At 37.0% G+C, this 20,096-nt stretch overlaps 1 protein-coding gene across 2 annotated transcripts in view; it reads right to left on the bottom strand.

Moving 5' to 3' along the window:
* Positions 1 to 20,096, bottom strand: part of GRIP1 (glutamate receptor interacting protein 1) — a 225,827-nt gene that overhangs the window by 145,692 nt on the left and 60,039 nt on the right. For both annotated transcript variants that reach the window (XM_049782734.1, XM_049782735.1), the window contains 3 exons: positions 12,140 to 12,223; positions 8,999 to 9,074; positions 5,468 to 5,613 (listed from right to left, as the gene is read on the bottom strand). In XM_049782734.1, coding sequence (XP_049638691.1) covers positions 5,468 to 5,613; positions 8,999 to 9,074; positions 12,140 to 12,223 — 306 coding nt within the window. The remainder of the gene's footprint in view (positions 1 to 5,467; positions 5,614 to 8,998; positions 9,075 to 12,139; positions 12,224 to 20,096) is intronic.

Below are 20,096 nucleotides of genomic sequence, written 5' to 3' on the forward strand. Positions count from 1 at the left end.
AGTGGAAATGCTTTGTTTTTTAATTTTTATATATTTATATTTTGGGGGCCACACCCAGTAGTACTTGGAATTTACTCTTGGCACTGTGTGCATTGCTGGGACTAAAGAGCTAGCACAGTAGTAGGGTGTTTGCCTTGCACGAGGCCGATCTAAGACAGACCTTGGTTTGATCCCCCGGCATCCCATATGGTCCCCTGAGCCAGGAGAGATTTCTGAGTGCATAACCAGAAGTAATCCCTGAGCATCACAGGGTATGGCCCAAAAAGCAAAAAGGAAAAAATTTCCCATTTATTGTCTAGCTCAACTTTCTCTTCTGATATATCACTCTGTTTCTTATCAGCATGGTCTGGCTCTAGACATTCCTTGCTCTTAATTAGTCTCTATATTACCCCAATTTTCTTTTTTTTTTCTTGTAAGAATTTATTCAAGAGACAAAATTGATTAACATAATGAGGTAAACTAAAATAACTTAATATAGTAATATAACATAACATAACATATAATATAATTGATATAATAATAATACTTGTAAGTCAAAGAAAGTTTTTGATTAAAAACAGAATTCTTTTGTGTGTGTGTGTGTGTGTGTGTGTGTGTGTGTGTGTGTGTGTGTGTGGTTTTGGGTCACACCCGGCAGTGCTCAGGGGACACTCCTGGCTCCATGCTCAGAAATTGCTCCTGGCAGGCACGGGGGACCATATGGTCCGGGATTCGAACTGATGACCTTATGCATGAAAGGCAAATGCCTTACCTCCATGCTATCTCTCCGGCCCTAAAAACACAATTCTTTTTTTTCCATAATGGCTTACATATCTTTCACAGTAGTATTTTAGGTACATATTAACATTGAATCAGGGAAATACCCATCACCAACTATGTCCTTCCCCCATTTCAGTTCCCTTTATACAAACCATATACCCCAATATCAACCCCTGGGCTGCTAGAGTAGGTGGACCCCTCTTTGTCTGGCTTAATATTAGTGATCACATATCTGTTTGGTCCTGGAACCCGCCCTTGTTTTCCCCTCTAAGAGGCAGAGCTAGATAAATCGAGGTATGTGGTTTTGTATTACCCCAATTTTTTTTATCAATGAAATGGTTCAAGTGAGTCTTGATATTGGGCAGACCAAATTTCCCTGATTTTATATTGTTTCAAATTTTTTTTTGTTTCAAAATCATTTTTTTGGTTTTTTTGGGCCACACCCATTTGATGCACAGGGGTTACTCCTGGCTAAGCGCTCAGAAATTGCCCCTGGCTTGGGGGGACCATTTGTGATGCCAGGGGATCGAATCGAGGTCCTTCCTTAGCTAGCACTTGCAAGGCAGATACCTTACCTCTAGCACCACCTCACTGGCCTCTCAAAAACATTTTACTGTTTTTTGTTCCACATACATTTTAATTAAAGTCTCCACCCACAAAGATGGTTTTTAGATTTTAATGAATTAAATTTGTGGGTACACATGAAAAAAATGACATATTAACTTACCATACAAGAACATGACAAAGGTTTTTGTCATGTTTATAAAAACATTTATAAAAAACATTCTCTTACTTATGTGTATTCATCTGTCTATACCTATGTGTAACTAGGTAACAAGTTTGTGGAGTACTATTTATTACTTGTAACCTTATTAGTTTATTTATATTATAAATAAAATGTTGAAATTTGCATTTCTGTTCTTGATTGGTATATGAAAAACACAATTGATTTTTGTAAATTGAGGTTAAATAAATCTAGCACATTGGAGAAACTTTACATAAATTTCCTTTCTGATGCATTTTTTCCCCATACATTAGGATTAGTTGAACACTCTGGGGTGTAAAAATTGCCAGGCATCATTCAGAGCCTGATTGGGAATTGGGGACAAGGCAGACAGATGAGTCATCCAATGGACCAGGTACTGCACGGTATTAAGGGTTCTCTCTGAAGTGGTACTGTGCGGGGAGCTTTCAGTTGAACAAGTCAGTATGAGACCTGCATACATTGCTTTCAGTTTTGGAGCTGGTTTCTTCCAAGCTTTTCCTTTTTTTTGTTTTTGTAATTGGGCCACACCTGGCAGTGCTCCAGGCATACTCTTGGTGCACCAGGGGGGTAATAAGGGGTGCTAGAGATCAGGAATCAAATCTGGGTAGGTTGTGTGAAAGGCAAATGCCCTCACTGCTGTACTATTGCTCCAGCACCAAGGAGCTAATTTCTTCTAAGCTTTCTGATGTTAGCCTACCTAGCATCCCTTCTCTGACTACCTAATCTATCAACCCTCACATCTTATACCTGTTCCTATTCTCTAAATTCTGGAGAAAATGTTCATGCCTTTCATGGCAGGTAATGTTCATATTTTATGAGTGTTTATTAGCTGTGTACTATCTACTGCAAGCATCTTAAGGGGAAGGACCTATTGTGTTACTTCTCCATACCTTATATTTTTTATTTAGCTCAATTAGTGTTTGAAGACTGAATATATGAGTTAAGTAGCTCAAATATTTGTTTCAATATTTATTTTTTTGGAGGAACCTCCCAAGCAGTGCCCTTGGGCCATTAGGTCATCCCGTGGTGACACTTGGTTAGGCACTTTGATAGGAGAGTAAAATTTTAGCTTTGAACTTACCTACCCTTTGAGCTATCCTATTTCAAATTTTAGATTCAATCACATTAATATGTTATTTAAAATATACTTTTATTTTCACAAGTGTCTTTTAAAATTGGCACTACTAGTTAATTTTTTGGTTAAGAAAAATAAATGACATGGTACAAATTGATAGCTAAACATTAGTAGTGTTCAAAACAAAACACAAATCATTCAACTAATAATTGATTTCAAAACTAAAAGAAAAAGGGGAAAAATAGAGTAGAGAAGACAATAGAAGAAAAGAATAGATGGCAGAAAGTTTATTCATTTCTGAATTTTCCACATCAAACGTAAAAGATACCACGGATCCTGTTCAGAATTCAACCTCATACCTGAAGCATTTTAGAAAATCTTGGACTTCTCTAAAACATTTCAGCCAAGACTGTGCAAATATATGTATTCCTGTACATGAGTCATCTAGAGTGAGAAATATAGGAGTTCTCTATAGAAAAATAGCTTTTTCTCTTTGATATTTCAGAAGCAAATAACTTGCTGATAAAGTGAGGCCACATGACAAAGTCTGATAATTAATTATATGAAGTATTTGCAACATGATTTATGTCTCAATTTCAGGTTCCAATTCATTCTTTCATAGCATCTCGGCCTCTGTCAAGATAGACAAAATGTGGGGCTGGAGTCATAGCACAGTGGTAGGGCGTTTGCTTTGTACACGGTTGATCTGGGTTGGACCTGGATTCGATCCAGGCATCCCATATGGTCCTCGAAGCCTGCAAGGGTGATTTTTGGGTGTAGAGTCAGGAATAACCCCTAAGCACCACCAGGTGTGGCCCACTGCTCCAAAAAGATAGACAAGATATGAGCTCTCTATTAACATTTAAAAGACAAACAATGGAATGGATAGTACCATGGCAAAGGTGGATGTCACACATATGGTCAATCCAAATCCAATCCTCATTGTCATATGGTCCTCTAGCATCATAGATGCAGCTCTGTAGGTTCTTGAGGACCTATGTTCTGCTGGACATAAATCTGGATTTATTGCTGCAGTTACACTAGAAGCAATGCATTCTTAGGCTCTTGCACTGAACTGAACTATCTGCTCTATGGGCTGAGAACAGCATGACAGACCTCTGGAATACCTAAATACCACCCAGGAGACCTTAAATAAAAACAAAACAAATAAAGTAAATAAGAAATAAAAATTATTTTTTTCCATCTTTACTTTAGATATGAATGTAGAAAAAGTTACTTTCCTTTGGAATCATTTTAAGAAAGAACACTTTATTCACTTTTTGTCATCTTAGTCAGTAATATTTTATGTCTCCCTTCTTTTCTTGATACCCAAATCTGATGATAAAAATGGCAATTACTAAGATTTCTAATGAGCTTTTCTTTCTCAGTATGAAGTTATAAAAAGGAAAGAATTTCCTACTGTTCCCAATTTTCTTGTAGCAAAAGATAACAAAAAAGACCAGCTCCTTGCTTAGTAATATCTGTGTGTGTGTATGTGTGTGTATGTGTGTGTGTGTGTGTGTGTGTGAGAGAGAGAGAGAGAGAGAGAGAGAGAGAGAGAGAGAGAGAGAGAGAGAGAGAGAGAAGGAGAGACAGAAATGGATAGAGACAGAGAGAGAGTCAGTGAGAGAAATTTGGAGGGGAAAATACTTTCTTGTCAAGGATAATTCACATGTAAGAGCTGGTTGCTAGACAAAACATTCTGACAGAGTGAGATCTTATTACAGTACCTATCGACATAAGAACTCTAAATTGCTGAAAAGTACCACTTACCTCTTCCTGAACTCAAACAGAATAATGATAGTGTATTGATGACATTCTGCCTGCAACATGAGGATATACAGTTCATTCTCAAGCCTGAGAGGTTGATCAGGGGTGGACAGGAATATGTCCTAGATGTTGGAATTCTAAAATTATGGCCCATAGGCTACCTGTGGCCTGCCAAGGACATTTATCTGACCCACTGGGTGTTTTTGCCACCACTGCCGGTCCTGCTTAGCAGCTGACCCAACCCGGGCTGCAGTATGATGTGTGGGATATGCATCTCTGACTCCCCTCCTTCTTTCTGTCTCTTAGTTCCTCCTCTCAGTCTCCTGACAGGGGCCCTCAAACTATGGCCCATCAAAAGCAGACTCATAGTTTCCATTGAAATACTGGTAAGTTTGTTGATTAAACTTCACTTGTTCTTCATTTTAGATATTGCATTTGTTCCTGTTTGAGGTTTTTTTTTTTTTACTTCAAAATAAGATATGTGCAACATTCCCACCACCAATGCCCTCATCTCCCTCCTCTCTCACCCCCTGCCTGTATTCCAGACAAGCATTCTACTTCTCTCACACTTTAACATTGTCAAGACAGTTGTTACTGTAGTTATTTCTCTAACTGAACTCACTACTTTTTGTGGTGAGCTTCATATCATGAGCCAGTCCTTCCAGCCCTCCTCACTATTGTCTCTGGGCATTATCACAATAATGTCTTTTATTTTTCTTAAAACCCATAGATGAATGAGACTATTCTGTGTCTGTCTCTCTCCCTCTGACTTATTTCACTCAGCATAATAGTTTCCATGTTCTGTTGCTTACTGGGACCCAACTACAATCATGCTTGTAATCATGGTGCTTAAATAAAGATATTATTTTAAAAAATGGAATAAATAGTAAATGATAGTCTTTTAAATGACAAAGTGGTCAATAAATGGTAAATAATAAAGTAATAAAAAACAAAATAAGATATGTACAGTGTGCCTAGAAATTGGTTCCGAATATTTTTAAAGCTATAGTTCAGTCCTCTAACACTCTGTGGGACAGTAAACTGACTCTGTGTTTAAAGAGTCTAGGACGTGATCACGGCCCAGGACACTGACATACCCATTATGGAGACATCATATTCTATCAGTAGTGTTGCTTCCTGTCCGCACTGTTTTAGAATACTCATGGCTTCAGCATGAGTGGTTCCAAGCAGACGAATTCCATCCACACTGAGCAGCCTATCGCCAGGTTTGATGGTGCCCTCTCTGAAGAGAGAACAGAGAAAAAGCAGTCTTTATTAATTTAGCATAATGGGGCTTGGCATTAATAGTCACTTAGCCAAAGTGGTTCTTTCACACCCGTGCTGCCATCCTTTCCATTTGCATTTCTTATTAAGCATCTAGTGTGACAGTAAGAGAGTAAAGAGGTAACCTCGGACAGAAAATTGCTGCATTATGAAAATTACTAATAAGGCCAAAACTACACATTAACAAAACAACCAAGTTATCCATAGTTAACTCTTGGGGCACACACAGATTTTCCCCATTTCTAGGCTTTTGCCTAAATGTCTAAACCTGATTTTTTAGAACACGGGAAAGTATTTGCCTATTTTTCCCAAAGTCAGGTGAGTAGAAAACCTGCTGATTGCATTCCTTTTAATGCCATTGAACTCAAGCAAGACAGGGAGTGCTTTCCTGTGAAGAATGTCTTTAGCCTGGACATTTTCCTGCTGATTTATAAGGGCTCATTGGTGATCATTAAAATGATTTTATCTTTCACAGTCAAGAAAAGAAAAAAATATATTATTCCCTCTGTTATGACCACAGATGCTGAAGACAGTATGGGGTGGGGTGGGGGGGTGGGGATGTTTCAGGACTTCAAGACACAAGGGAATAAACCAGGGAAGTATATAAATTATAACCTTTCTGTCATGGGGAGAGAGTCATAGAGATGAGAAAATCAGAGGGGCCAGGGTGATAACAAACATTAGATTTGGGAAGAAAAAAAAAAACCTCAATCTCTTAAATATCTTCTACCTAGAGAGCTCTCTACATCTAAGTATTTCTCTTCTAAGTTTTCACTTTATTTAACTTTACAGTGCTGGGATTCAACCCAAGGTTTCATATATATAAGGCAAGTACTTTCTCTTCTGCTTAGCATGGCTCTGATGGCTGAAGTGTTTATTTTAGAAGATTTGATTTCCTTTATTCCTAAAGGAATTTGTTAACTCGTTGCTCATAAACAAATAGCCTGCTTCTGATATTTCTGTCAACTCTAACTCTAAAAGTGAAGACGACATAGAAATACTTGCATTTCTTCAAGAAGAATAAGTGACAAGAGAAGCCTAAGATGAGAATAAGACACATTTGTCTTGGAAATTTTGTTTATGTTATTCTCTGAAAAAGGCAAAGTATTTCAATACAGGTAAGTAACCAGAGTCTTCATATTCTAATCTGTTTATTTTAAATACCAGCAAATTAAGATTTGTTGAGTTGGCTAACAAGATGAGATATCAGAAAAAAAAATAACCCCCAATTCTTTTTTTTTTTGTTTGTTTTTGTTTTTGGGCCACACCCTGTGACGCTCAAGGGTTACTCCTGGCTATGCGCTCAGAAGTTGCTCCTGGATTCTTGGGGGACCATATGGGATGCCGGGGGATCGAACCGCGGTCCGTCCTAGGCTAGCGCAGGCAAGGCAGGCACCTTACCTCCAGCGCCACCGCCCAGCCCCAACCCCCAATTCTTATACTTCTTTTCCTGTGTACTGGTTGGCAAGTCATTTAGCTATACAACGCATCAATCTTGTCATTTGTAAATGTGAATAAAACTAGCTTAGTGGTGTTGGAGTAACCTGTTCCCACTCTAATCAGGTTGACTTCTTTTTTTTTTTTTTTTTGGTTTTTGGGTCACACCTGGCAGTGCTCAGGAGTTCCTCCTGGCTCTACGTTCAGAAATCACTCCTGGCAGGCTCAGGGGACCATATGGGATGCTGGGATTTGAACCACTGTCCTTGGCATGCAAGGCAAATGCCTTACCTCCATGCTATCTCTCCGGCCCCAAGGATGACTTCTTTGCATCTACTTGTCCCACCTGCGCAGGAAGAACTTCTAGATTGGCCCCTATCCCTACTGGTTCTCGACCATTGGAGTGATCCTATTCTTCTCAATAAAGACTTCAAGTCAGAGAGACATTTGCTGGTTTAGGTTCCACCAAATGTTTGTGCCTGCTGGTGCCCTTTTGCCTATTAGCTGTGGCAGAAGTTCCTAAATCTGTTTTATCTCTCTAGTCTGTGTGAATTATTTCCTGTGTTGGAATTGCTTCCAGACCCTCATCCCCCCCCCCCCACCACTGGGCTTAAAATATGAGGCTTCTTCTACACCTGACACCTGAGTGGATGTGAGGATAAAGGGCAGATCTGTTTGCAAAGCATTTCACACCACTTCTTGCACATGGGAGACACTCACTAATTTTATTATTATTTTTTTCTATTGATTCACTAAAGTTCTAACTTTCTTCTGATCTGAACTGTTGTACAGAGTAAGGAGTAACAGATGCATTTTCCTTCTCCTCTTCAATACTATTTGAGAGTGATATCTGTCACCAGGAATTTGGCATCTGCTGTGGGGAAGTGAAGCAGAGATTCATCAAAATCATAAATTTAGGTTAATTTTCTTCTTGTTTGGGGGGCTACATCTACTGTGCTCAGGACTTATTCCTGGCTCTGCTCTCAAGGATCACTTCTGACAGATTCAGGGGACCATATAGGGTGCCAAGGATAGAGCCCAAGTTTGCTGCATGCAAGGAAAATGCCCTACCCACTGTACTGTCACTCTGGCCACCCAAATCATGAATTTAGGAGCTAAGAGATAGTACAGGAAATGAAGCACTTTTCTTGTATGGTGCTTTAATAATCATGACACTGTTTAAATCTCTGGTAGGAATAACTTTTGTGCACAGAACCAACAATAGTTCCTGATCATTACTGGGTGTGACCCAAATACCTGCTACCCCCCAAAAAACATGATGAATTTATTTAATCCCTCCAAAGTTTTATATTAAACTAATTGAAGGAGTAACTCAGATATTCAAATTTGCAAAAACTAAAAAACTGAGTCTCTTTCTAGACAATATTCTTCCTCCTTTCATTCAAGTCACCTTTATTCTGATTTCACCCATCAGATAAAAAGATTTATGATAAAGATTCTGATAACACTAAGACTTGGATTAGCAACCCTGTCTTTCAAACTTGGGAATCTAGGGAACTACCCAAACTGAGTCCAGGGCTTATAAACATGTATGATCCCACAGGTTCCACCAAGCACTGCACATATTTAATCTATGACAAAACAGAGCCCCTGAAAAGTAGGTATGTTACCATATTTACAATGGAGGAAACTGATCTCAGAAAGAGTAAGTCATTTATCAAAGGCTAAAGATACAGTCGTAAGTACAGTAGAAAGCACAGAATGTAGTAAGTGAAGAAGCTGGAGTTGAACTCTTTTTCTTCTTCTGATGCAGGAGCCCAAGTTCTTTTAATGTTCACTTTTAACATAAGTACTTCAATGTAAAATTTATAACTCACCAATTTTTATTCCAAATCCCCCATCTTTATTTAATCTATCTGAGGCTGACAGTGAAAGATAGAGTTTACCTGTCAGCAGGGCCTCCAGGACGAACACATGTTATCACAACCGGTCGAGATTTATTTCTATCATCATGTGCTCCCCCTAGCAAAGAAAAGGAATATAGCTTTAAAAAAAAGCCACTTTCATCATTGCTATTATAAAATTCACTTAGAAAATGCTAGCTGAGAAACTGAATTATCTTTTATTAATGTTAGAGGAAAACATGTAAAGTTTTCCTTCAGGCATATAATAGCCTTAAACTTCTTGCATCTTGTTCATTTTATATGGAATGTATTTTTTACTTCACCACTTCTCCATAAATATATGGCTATAACCCGGGGTTTATATATATAAAGCATTTCTATTAACTAGTATGACCAGAGTACCTAATTACAAATAGCTTCTGAATTAGATTAGCTATCAATTATAAGCAAAGTGCAAATGAGTATATCTGGTACCAGTTAATCTAGGTCATAATAAAAGTAAGCTCCAACCTAACATAAATGAAGCAAAAACTAGAGTAGAGAAAAAAATCCAGATGTTTAAAAAAAATTTTTAAGTCATTGAAGTGCTTCTATTTGAAATGGTGTTCAAAATATTTGGGGAAAAGTTGGCAGATATGTCGAACCAATTGCAATGATTCAATGGAAGTTTAATTTTTGTGTAAGAAAAATGTCTCCTCAAGAACTCTTCAAAACAAAGAAGTTTAAATATAGAAGGAAATTCTCATATTTTTTAATCTCAAAACCCTATGTACATCTTTTTTTCATATATGACTTTTTACTTTCCACATGAGATTCCTGCTATGTAACAGATTTGAGGGAGTCCATTCCACATTTGCTTTTTATACTATCAATGGTAGGGTCACAGTACACACAAAATCTGAAACTAGATATCTATATATTAAATTAGCAGTCCAGCCTACAATTTTATAGCCAATACCGAGAACAGAGAGTTTCCTTATCTCGAGTAAAAAAGGAGCTTAAGGGCAGAGTGCTTTATCCTATTATCCCACGTTATCTCCCTTGACTCCCACACCATCTTCCACCTAATCCCACATCATTTCTTCCAAAAGAAATGACAGAAATTGATACATGAGATGTAAGCCAGAACATATTTTTTATGCCATGGGTACAAGGTCCTATTTTGGGGGAGTCAAGAGTCTCTTTAAATATAATATATTTGTATATACATATACAATGCTATGATTATACATAGTATTAGGAATTTACTTCCATTTATAACTAAATGTCCCTAAAGGGGACATTTTTAATTCATAAGAACTTATTAAGTACTAAATGAGTAATCTACCTAACAGTATCTTGCCTACCTATCTGATTATACTGGTGTTATTCATTGATCTAAATTAAGTCCCAAATTCCATCTATGCCATATGCCTTATTTGCTTCAACATTACCATCAGTACTTTCTTATTTTGTGGCTTTTTTGTTGCTATATTAATGATTCTAAGGGATGTATGGTGGTCATTTTTTAGACTTGGATGTGTGGTCATTGATTCTCATGAAAATGTATACAAAATTCTACAAGGCTTTATGTTCAATTAACTTCGTAAATGTTGTGTGTACATATTCATTAAAAATAAAGTTGATAAAATAAAGTAATTCTAAGAAGCTGACTGTCCATACAAATCTAGACAACATTCAGTGATTCATTTTTAAAGTGTCTTCTGTAGCATCAGACAACAGTAATTTTCAATTGCTGATTTGCAGTCTACTACTAATCTCCAGGTATAAAAAACTGAAAAAAACTGTTCTAGATTTAGTTTATAATGTACACATACATACATGCATTTTGAAACTCTTAGAAGTTGTGGGAAGATATTTTCTGGGTGGCTATAGATTTCAATTGCTTCCATTCTTTTTAATTCTTGATGAAAAATGGACATCTGTTTAGTTATTTTTTTAGTTTAATCTGTTATTTATTAACCATACAAAAGTAGTGTTGAATATTTGAATCGGTATTTTTATATGGAAGCTTTTAGATAATTAGGCTATAGGCATGAGATTCAAGTATACTTATCTTTCATACTGATATTGCAAAATTATATTTGTTTATTTTATGCTTGGAGCTAAAATGACTTGTAGAAATATAGAAATGGCTAAGGTAAATACCTTGGCTCTCTGGGTCCAGGTAATAAATGACCTGGTCAGAAAAGTGTAATAGCAACAGTTCTAAACCACTTACAGAGTTTCTAGTTGCCTATTTTCTCAACCACTTACTTGAGCACTTTATCAATTTATATCTTAAATTTCCCTGCAGATAGGAAAACTATATTCTTGACATGATGCTGGCATGCCCATAACAAATATCTCATTATTTGCTAAACAAATGACATAGAATCAAACCTAAGTGTATACGGTCTAGTCATTTAAGACAAGTTTGAATTAATAAGATGTTTAATTTTAATTAATATTTTATTAATTTTGTCTCTGGTAGCTAAAATATTATAAATTATTCAATCAAGATATGGGAAATGGTTAAACATTTCTGATACCCATAAAGTTCCCATCTATATTCATTGTCATACTAGGAATTACAAGTTGCTATTGCCTATAGTCTTTACAGAATATATTGCCAATAAAAAAATAAATTGTAAAAAACCAGAATCACAATTCAGAACAAATGGCTTTTATGATTAGAAGAAGTCACCCAAAATCTTTATTAACATCATGTAATAAGATGAGTTCAACTAATATACACAGGCACCCAGGAGATTAGATTAATGTCAATCAATTTTTGGAAAGTTATAATAATGAATTTCAGGAGAAAATAATCTAAATAAAGTTATTTAATCCAAGTGTATTAAATCGGATCAAGTCATACTTATCGACATTTTTGACTCAGTGATATAGGAAATTACACAAGAGAAGGCAAGAGACAAATAAATTAAAGTTCAGGATAGTTGTAAATTATCAAGGCTTATAATTAGTGGCTTTTTGTATGTATTAATGAACTGAAAATAAAATTGAATATCTTTTTGATTCCATTTGATTGCTTTCTCCCTTTAAAGAATAGAGATATTATAAGTGACTTTACACATAGGGAACATCAGTTTTTAAGGATGACTTTCAAGTTTACTCTCAGTGTTTCCTTGATAATTTTTCCAAGGGTATCTTAGTGCCTTATGATTTCTAACCAGCACTTACCTCGTATTACAAAACCAAAGGTGTTGCCTTCTTTATGCAATGTGACCTCCACTGTTCGGAAAATAACACTTGATCCTTGAACAGCTGAAGAATACAGATAAGAGAAAAGGAAATATAAATCTTAAGTTGTAATAATATTTCTAAATTTTCAAAGTGTGAAAGGATAGGTGTTGGAACATATATGACTGAAAGTCAATCATGAACCATTTTGTAACTGTGTATGTCCTGGTGATTCAATTTCCACTTTTGGATATTTATCCCCAGAATAAAAAAAAAACACTCATTCAAACAGATGTACACGCACCACATTGCTCAGTACAATAACTAAGGGTTGGAGTCAACCTAGAAGTCTAACAACAGATGAGTGGATCATGAAGATATCCACAATGTATACAAGATGTACACAATGGAATACTACATAGCTGTAAGGAATGATGTCATCATGCAATTCGCTGCAACATGGATGGAACTGGAAGATAATGTAGAATGAAGTAAACCAGAAGAAGAATAAATACAAGATGATATCACTTACATGTTATATTTAAAGTAACTGCATGAAAATATGCAATGGCTTAAATGGAGTTTGTTGAGAACAAGCTAGGTCCAAGAGTATAGTGATGAGAAGGAAAGAAATTGAGTGGGGGAGTAGAAAGACACATCTGAAATGATGGGAGATGGGGGCTAAAGGGTCTCAGGTGCACTGGTGGTATTAAGAAGGGATAGAACTATATAACTATATATATCCAAGCCAGAGTCAACAACAACGAAATCCTGAGGCTCAAATTTTAACAAGCAAATTTGTTATGATGGCAGGCTGGGTTGGTGATGGTGGCATGGGAGGGACTCTAGGAATATTGGTGGAAGGAGGTTGACTAACTTTGTAAATCACAATAGTTTAAATAAAAAATTAAAACAATTATACATTGTTTTTTCGATGTGTTACACATTTTTGTTGTAGGTAATTTTGTTGTTAAAAATGAACAGATTTTGTTGTAAATAATTCTTGCTTTCAGTCACTAAAAATCAATCATTTCTTTTAAAGAAAATGATGAAAAATAATTGTAATGACATACTTGCCATAAAGCTATTTGCATAAATGGTATATTGATCCATGAGAAATATTAAAATCCTAGATGTTACCAGTTTCTGGCCAGTTTCTGGATTGAAGATAAAGTAACTATTCACACAAAGTAAAATTATGTTTCAGAAAAGAGATATTCTTCATATAGTAAATATAATTTCTTACCCTTCATAAAATGCAAAAGTAATATGATTTTTTATAAAACTTATGAAATAATGTAATCTAATTTTTGCAGCTAGCACAGGCAGAAAAAGAATGCTAAGAATAGATTAACTGATGCAAATAAATTTCCTGACACTATGCATTGCAATTAAACAAAGACACCAGCAGTCCAAATGAAATTTTGAGGGTAAAAAGAAATTCTAAATACATTCAAAATATTACTGCTGACTAATAAAATAAAGATCTACTTCATTTCACTTGATACCATCATGCTTATGTGGTTTTTGCCTTATTATTCTCATTTCACAAAATGAAATTGCATCGCTAAGTTGCAATCTCTAATTAAATTGCACACATTCTAAGGGTACAGTTGTATAAAGGTATAGTCACTAAAATATTCATTAACACTACTTTTAAAAACGGGTGAGGGGGCTGAAGAAATAATACAGCAGGTAAATTGCTTGCCTTGTGGGCAGCTAGCCTGGATTGAATCCCCAGGACCACATCCCAGCCCACCTAGGAGTGATCCCTGAGCACAGAGCCAGGAATAGGACCTTAACATAGATGGGTGAGGCCCCAAACCAAATTAAGATCAATTAGTGAATAATGATGCACAGTAAGCTATTATAGAAAATTTAAAATTTCATAAATTAATGTTATTTTATAGAAGGATATGTTTATTCATAAAAAAAGATGTGAAAATTGCAGGTCTTTTTTTTTAGGCCTTTTACTTGAATTAAGCAATGATCTCTAATTATATACTATGTTAATTCATAATAACACATTTTTTCACTACTAGATTCTGAGGGTTTTATCATTTATATATATCTTATATATAGCTATTAACAAGAAAATATTAACAGAATTCAAAATTTCCTTACATTTTTTTTGTTAGCTTTGCCCACATCTGCTATGGTCAGAGCTTATTCCTGGCTCTAAACTCAGGGGTCACTCCTGACAGTGCTCAGGGGACCATTTGGGATATCAGATATTGAACCTGGCTTGATTGTGTGCAAGGCAAGCACTCTACACTCTGTCCTATCTCCCCAGCTCCTCAAAGCCATCTTTTAAATGATCCTTCCTTTGCCAGTAAGATATAGGAAATCATTTTAATTGGGCATTAATTACAATTATTTTTACTTATCAGATTTAGAAGTCTCCAAGGATTCGAAGTGATTAGAAAAAGAGCACAGTTAAATTCACAAAACTGCTCACATTGAGCTGGGATATAAAGTATAATACTAACTTGAATCTGCTGAAAAACAACATAAACAGCTGAACAAATGTTTTGGTATACTACTGATTTAATTAAATGTCACATTCTTGCTACCAGGGGAATTTTAGTTTATTCTATTCAAGTAGGAACAGGATATAGAGCTAGCTGAAAGTGTTGAGGTACAATTTTAATTAAATGAGTCTAAATAAAATATTTTCTTTTTTCTATGACCCAGAAGTCATTTGAAGATATTGATTAAGAATGCAATCTTTGGGCTTTATTGGTACAGGAGGAAAGGAGAGCCTGTGGGAAGAAATAATTAATGAGCAACTAATGTGTGCCAGAAACTCCATAAAGTTGTTCACGAAAACCATTTCATTTTGATCATTAAATCAACTTTCAATTATATACGGCCAAATTCTAATTGAGTGCCACCTGTCTTTGTTGGCTGGGTGTCTGTTGTGGGACAGGCAAAACACTGCCATTTTGTTTTGCTTGAGATAAATCATACTGACCACAAAATCTTCCAATCAATTCTAAACTCAGTATAAAGATGTTCAGGATTGCCCACAGCCTTAGCTTATTATCCTCAATATTGCTGATCATTATTTACAAAATACCTGGCATTGCCTTGAAGGCGACTGACCTGGGTTCAATACCCAGTACCATACCCAATGCCAACTAGGAGTGATCCTTGAGTGCAGAGTCTGGAGTAAGACCTGAGCACTGTTTGTTTTTTTTTTTTTTTTTTTTTTTTGGTTTTTGGGCCACACCCAGTAACGCTCAGGGGTTACTCCTGGCTACGCGCTCAGAAGTTGCTCCTGGCTTGGGGGACCATATGGGACACCGGGGGATCGAACCGTGGTCCGTCCAAGGCTAGCGCAGGCAAGGCAGGCACCTTACCTTTAGCGCCACCGCCCGGCCCCTGTTTTTTTTTTTTTTTTTTTGCAAGGCAATTTGCATAATTAAAATGTGAAGGCGAACCACATTTTAGCATATTTAAGGATATTAATTTGGGTTTTCTCATTTTTATCTGCATGACTGTCGCTCACTGAGGACTGGTTTTAACTGTTGGGTACCAAAACAGCTTCTTCAAAGAATCAAATCTAATAGAAATTAATTTCACAATGCAAAAAATGCCACCTGGTACATCAGTTGCACTCTTATCTCTTGTAACCATATATGACTGTGCCTTTCTGGACGACAAAGTGAAAGTTTTATTTATTAAATTAGAAATTTCTAAATTACATACTATTCCTTTGCCTCACCAACTCCTCCCCAATCATGTGCACCCACACCTCCTTCTACTGGGTTTGTCCATGTGACTTGCTTAGGCAAACGGAATGTTAGAAGATGCCAACAGAGACTGGAACTCAGCTTGGGTTTCTGTGCTTTCCTTTCCTACTGCTAGTCCATTTTCTTTTTTATTGTCAAAAGTAGAACCTCGCTTGGTGGCTGCTTCTTCCTCAGATTGAATTCCAGAATATGAACCATGGGAAAGCCAGCCTGATATTTCTCCCTCTCTCTTGTCCTTTTCTTTCCTCTCCCCTTTTCTGCTCTTCCTCCTCCTTTGTTACCTAACAGGCCAGAATTGAGATGTTTAAAGGCCATCAAAGCACAGGTTTTAATATATTTACTTGAATTAAAAGAAACAGTCTTCCTGAGAGAAAACTAGTTTGATTCAGCTGATGTAAGTTTAAAAGGAACGCTGGCTTTGTCACTCCGCTTCTGTAGTAAATATTTTATCAAAAATAAATGAGGGGATTTTGAAGCTGGTGAGTGCCTGCATTCTGGGGCTGCGGGATCGCTCTGCCCTGCCCTGCCTTTGTTCACTCTGAGGACTTCAGGAAACTCCTATCTCTGTCTGCCTGAGACTGTGCTTCTGAATTTCCGAAGGTTTCCTCAGAGGCCTAGGAGTACACCCCCCAAAAAACTGCATTTTGAAGCTGGTGAGTGCCTGCATTCTGGGGCTGCGGGATCGCTCTGCCCTGCCCTGCCTTTGTTCACTCTGAGGACTTCGGGGAAAATTCCTATCTCTGTTTGCCTGAAACTGTGCTTCTGAACTTCCGAAGGTATCCTCAGGGGCCTAGGGAGCACACCCCCAAAAAACTGCATTTTGAAGCTGGTGAGTGGCTGCATTCTGGGGCTGCGGGATCGCTCTGCCCTGCCCTGCCTTTGTTCACTCTGAGGACTTTCAACTAGAGGCAGCAGAAGAGCTCAGCCACTTCGCTTCCCTTTGCAGCCGTGAACTGTTCCTAATCAATGAACCCCACCACAACACGCAGGAAAAACCACACTACAAGCGTGACAATGGGGAAAACTCGCAGGCAAATACCATCCATAGAGAATGAAGACGAAAGCTCAGTTGATCTAATAAATTTCAACCACCTGATTAACCTTTCAGATAAGGAGTTTAGAATAGAAATATGGAATATGTTTGTAGAACTCAAAAAGAGCATAGATTGGTCTGAAGAGAACACAAAAACAGAAATCAGAAAACTCCAAACTGAAATAACAGATCTGAAAAATACGGTTGCTCAACTGAAAACCACAATGGATAGCCTCGCCAACAGGATATCAGCTGAGGAGAGAATTGGAGTACTGGAAGATGAGATGCAGAAAAGCTCAACACAACAGAAGAAATTGGAAAAGAACCTTAAGACAAATGAACAGGCAATGGAAAATGTACTCAAGGCATGTGAACAGATGAAAATAGAAGTCTTTGATAAACTCAACAGAAACAACATAAGAATCATTGGAGTCCCAGAAACCCAGGAAGGAGATCTCCAAGAAGAATCAACTGTCAAAGACATCATCAAAGAGATACTCCCAGAGTTAAAGACTACATGCAATCAAATCCTGCATGCCCGAAGAATACCAGCTAAAAGAGACCCAAAGAAAAACACCCCAAGACATATTCTCGTTACAATGACAAATCCCATAGATAGGGATAGAATACTGAAAGCAGCAAGATCAAAAAGGGAAATTACATTCAAAGGAGCATCCCTAAGACTTACAGCAGACATGTCACAAGAAACTCTCAAGGCCAGAAGACAGTGGTTGGATATTGTGACAAGACTGAATGAAATGAATGCCTCCCCAAGAATACTGCACCCAGCCCGACTCACATTCAGGTTTGAAGTAAGAATACACAGCTTCACGGATAAACAACAGCTCAGAAACTTCACAGATGATAAACCAGCCTTAAAGGAAAAACTGACAGGTCTACTCTAAGACAAGAGAGACCAACAAACACAGCAAACTTATCTACAAAGATGACATTAAATCCTATGACAATCATCTCCCTCAATGTCAATGGACTAAATTCACCAATTAAATGACACAGAGTAGCAAAATGGGTCAAAAAGATGAATCCAACCTTCTGCTGCCTACAAGAAACACATCTGAATAGTCAGAACAAACATAGACTCAAAATCAAAGGTTGCAAGAAAATTATCCAAGCAAACAACACCCTGAAAAAAGCTGGGGTGGCCATATTAATATCAGATGACACCAACTTTATACTCAGAAAAGTGGTAAGGGACAAAGATGGACACTATGTACTAATCAAGGGATATGTGCAACAGGAAGAAATCAGACTTTTAAACATATATGCACCCAATGAGAGACCAGCAAATTATCTAATACAATTACTGACAAATCTGAAAGAAGAAATCAATAATAACACAATCATTGTGAGAGACTTCAACACAGCCCTATCAACACTTGATAGGTCGACCAGACTGAAACCCAACAAAAACATACTAGCCCTGAAAAGAGTTATGGAAGAAAGAGGACTAGTAGATATATACAGGACACTCCATCCCAAAATACCTGGATACACATTCTTTTCCAATGTACATGGGTCATTCTCCAGAATAGACTACATGCTGACACATAAAACATACCTCCATAACATCAAGAAGATAGAAATCTTGCAGGCTACCTTTGCTGACAACAAGGCTCTGAAATTAGATGTGAACTACAAAGCCACACAGAAGAAAAACTTTAACAATTGGAAATTAAACACCCTGCTACTGAACAACCAGTGGGTCCGAGATGAAATCAAAAAGGAAATCAAAACTTCCCTGGAAACAAATGATAATGAAGACACAAACTGCCAGAATCTATGGGACACAGCAAAAGCAGTCCTGAGAGGAAAATTTATAGCTCTACAAGCACACATCAGGAAGGAAGAAGGAGCATACCTGAATAACTTAATGGTGCACCTTAAACAATTAGAAAATGACCAACAAAAGGAACCAAAAATAGGGAGACAGAAGGAAATAATAAAGCTGAAAGCGGAACTCAATGAAGTGGAAAACCAAAAAGCAATCCGAAAGATCAACGAAAGCAGAAGCTGGTTCTTTGAAAAAATAAACAAGATTGATAGACCATTGGCAAAACTCACAAATAAAGAGAGAGAGAGAAATCTGATAACCCATATTAGAAATGAAAAGGGGGAGATCACAACAGAAATTGCAGAGATACAAAGGATAATCAGAGGCTACTTTGAGAAACTTTATGCTACAAAACATGAGAACCTAGAAGAAATGGAAAAATTCTTGGACACTTATAACCTTCCACATTTAAGTAAGGAGGATGTAGCATATCTAAACACCCCCATCACTACTGAGGAAATTGAAACTGTAATCAAACATCTACCAAAAAAGAAAAGCCCAGGCCCAGATGGTTTTCCTAATGAATTTTTTCAAATCTTTCAAGAGGAGCTACTACCAACCCTAGCCAGACTCTTCCATGAAATTGAAAAAAAGGGAACTCTCCCAAACAGCTTTTATGAAGCCAACATTACCTTGATACCAAAACCAGACAGAGACGCTGCCAAAAAAGAAAATTACAGACCAATATCCCTGATGAATGCTGATGCAAAGATCTTCAACAAAATCCTGGCAAATAGGATCCAATGCATCATCAAGAAGATCATACACTACGACCAAGTAGGTTTCATCCCAGGAATGCAAGGATGGTTTAACATCCGTAAATCTATTAACATCATACACAATATCAACAACAAGAAAAATAAAAATCACATGATCATATCAATAGATGCAGAGAAAGCATTTGATAAGGTCCAACACCCATTCTTGATCAAAACTCTCAGCAAGATGGGAATGGAAGGAACCTTTCTCAATCTAGTTGAAGCCATCTACCACAAGCCAATGGCAAATATTATCCTCAATGGAGAAAAACTAAAAGCCTTTCCTCTAAATTCGGGTACAAGACAAGGCTGTCCGCTCTCACCACTCCTCTTCAACATAATACTGGAAGTTCTTGCTATAGCGATCAGGCAAGAAAAAGATATCAAGGGAATTCAGATAGGAAAGGAAGAAGTCAAGCTCTCATTGTTTGCAGATGACATGATACTCTACTTAGAAAACCCTAAAGACTCTACCAAAAAGCTTCTAGAAACAATAGATTCATATAGCAAGGTGGCAGGCTACAAAATCAACCTACAGAAATCAATGGCCTTTTTATAC

The sequence above is a fragment of the Suncus etruscus genome, chromosome 11 (genome assembly GCF_024139225.1).
Source record: "Suncus etruscus isolate mSunEtr1 chromosome 11, mSunEtr1.pri.cur, whole genome shotgun sequence".
NCBI classification, from domain to species: Eukaryota; Metazoa; Chordata; class Mammalia; order Eulipotyphla; family Soricidae; genus Suncus; species Suncus etruscus.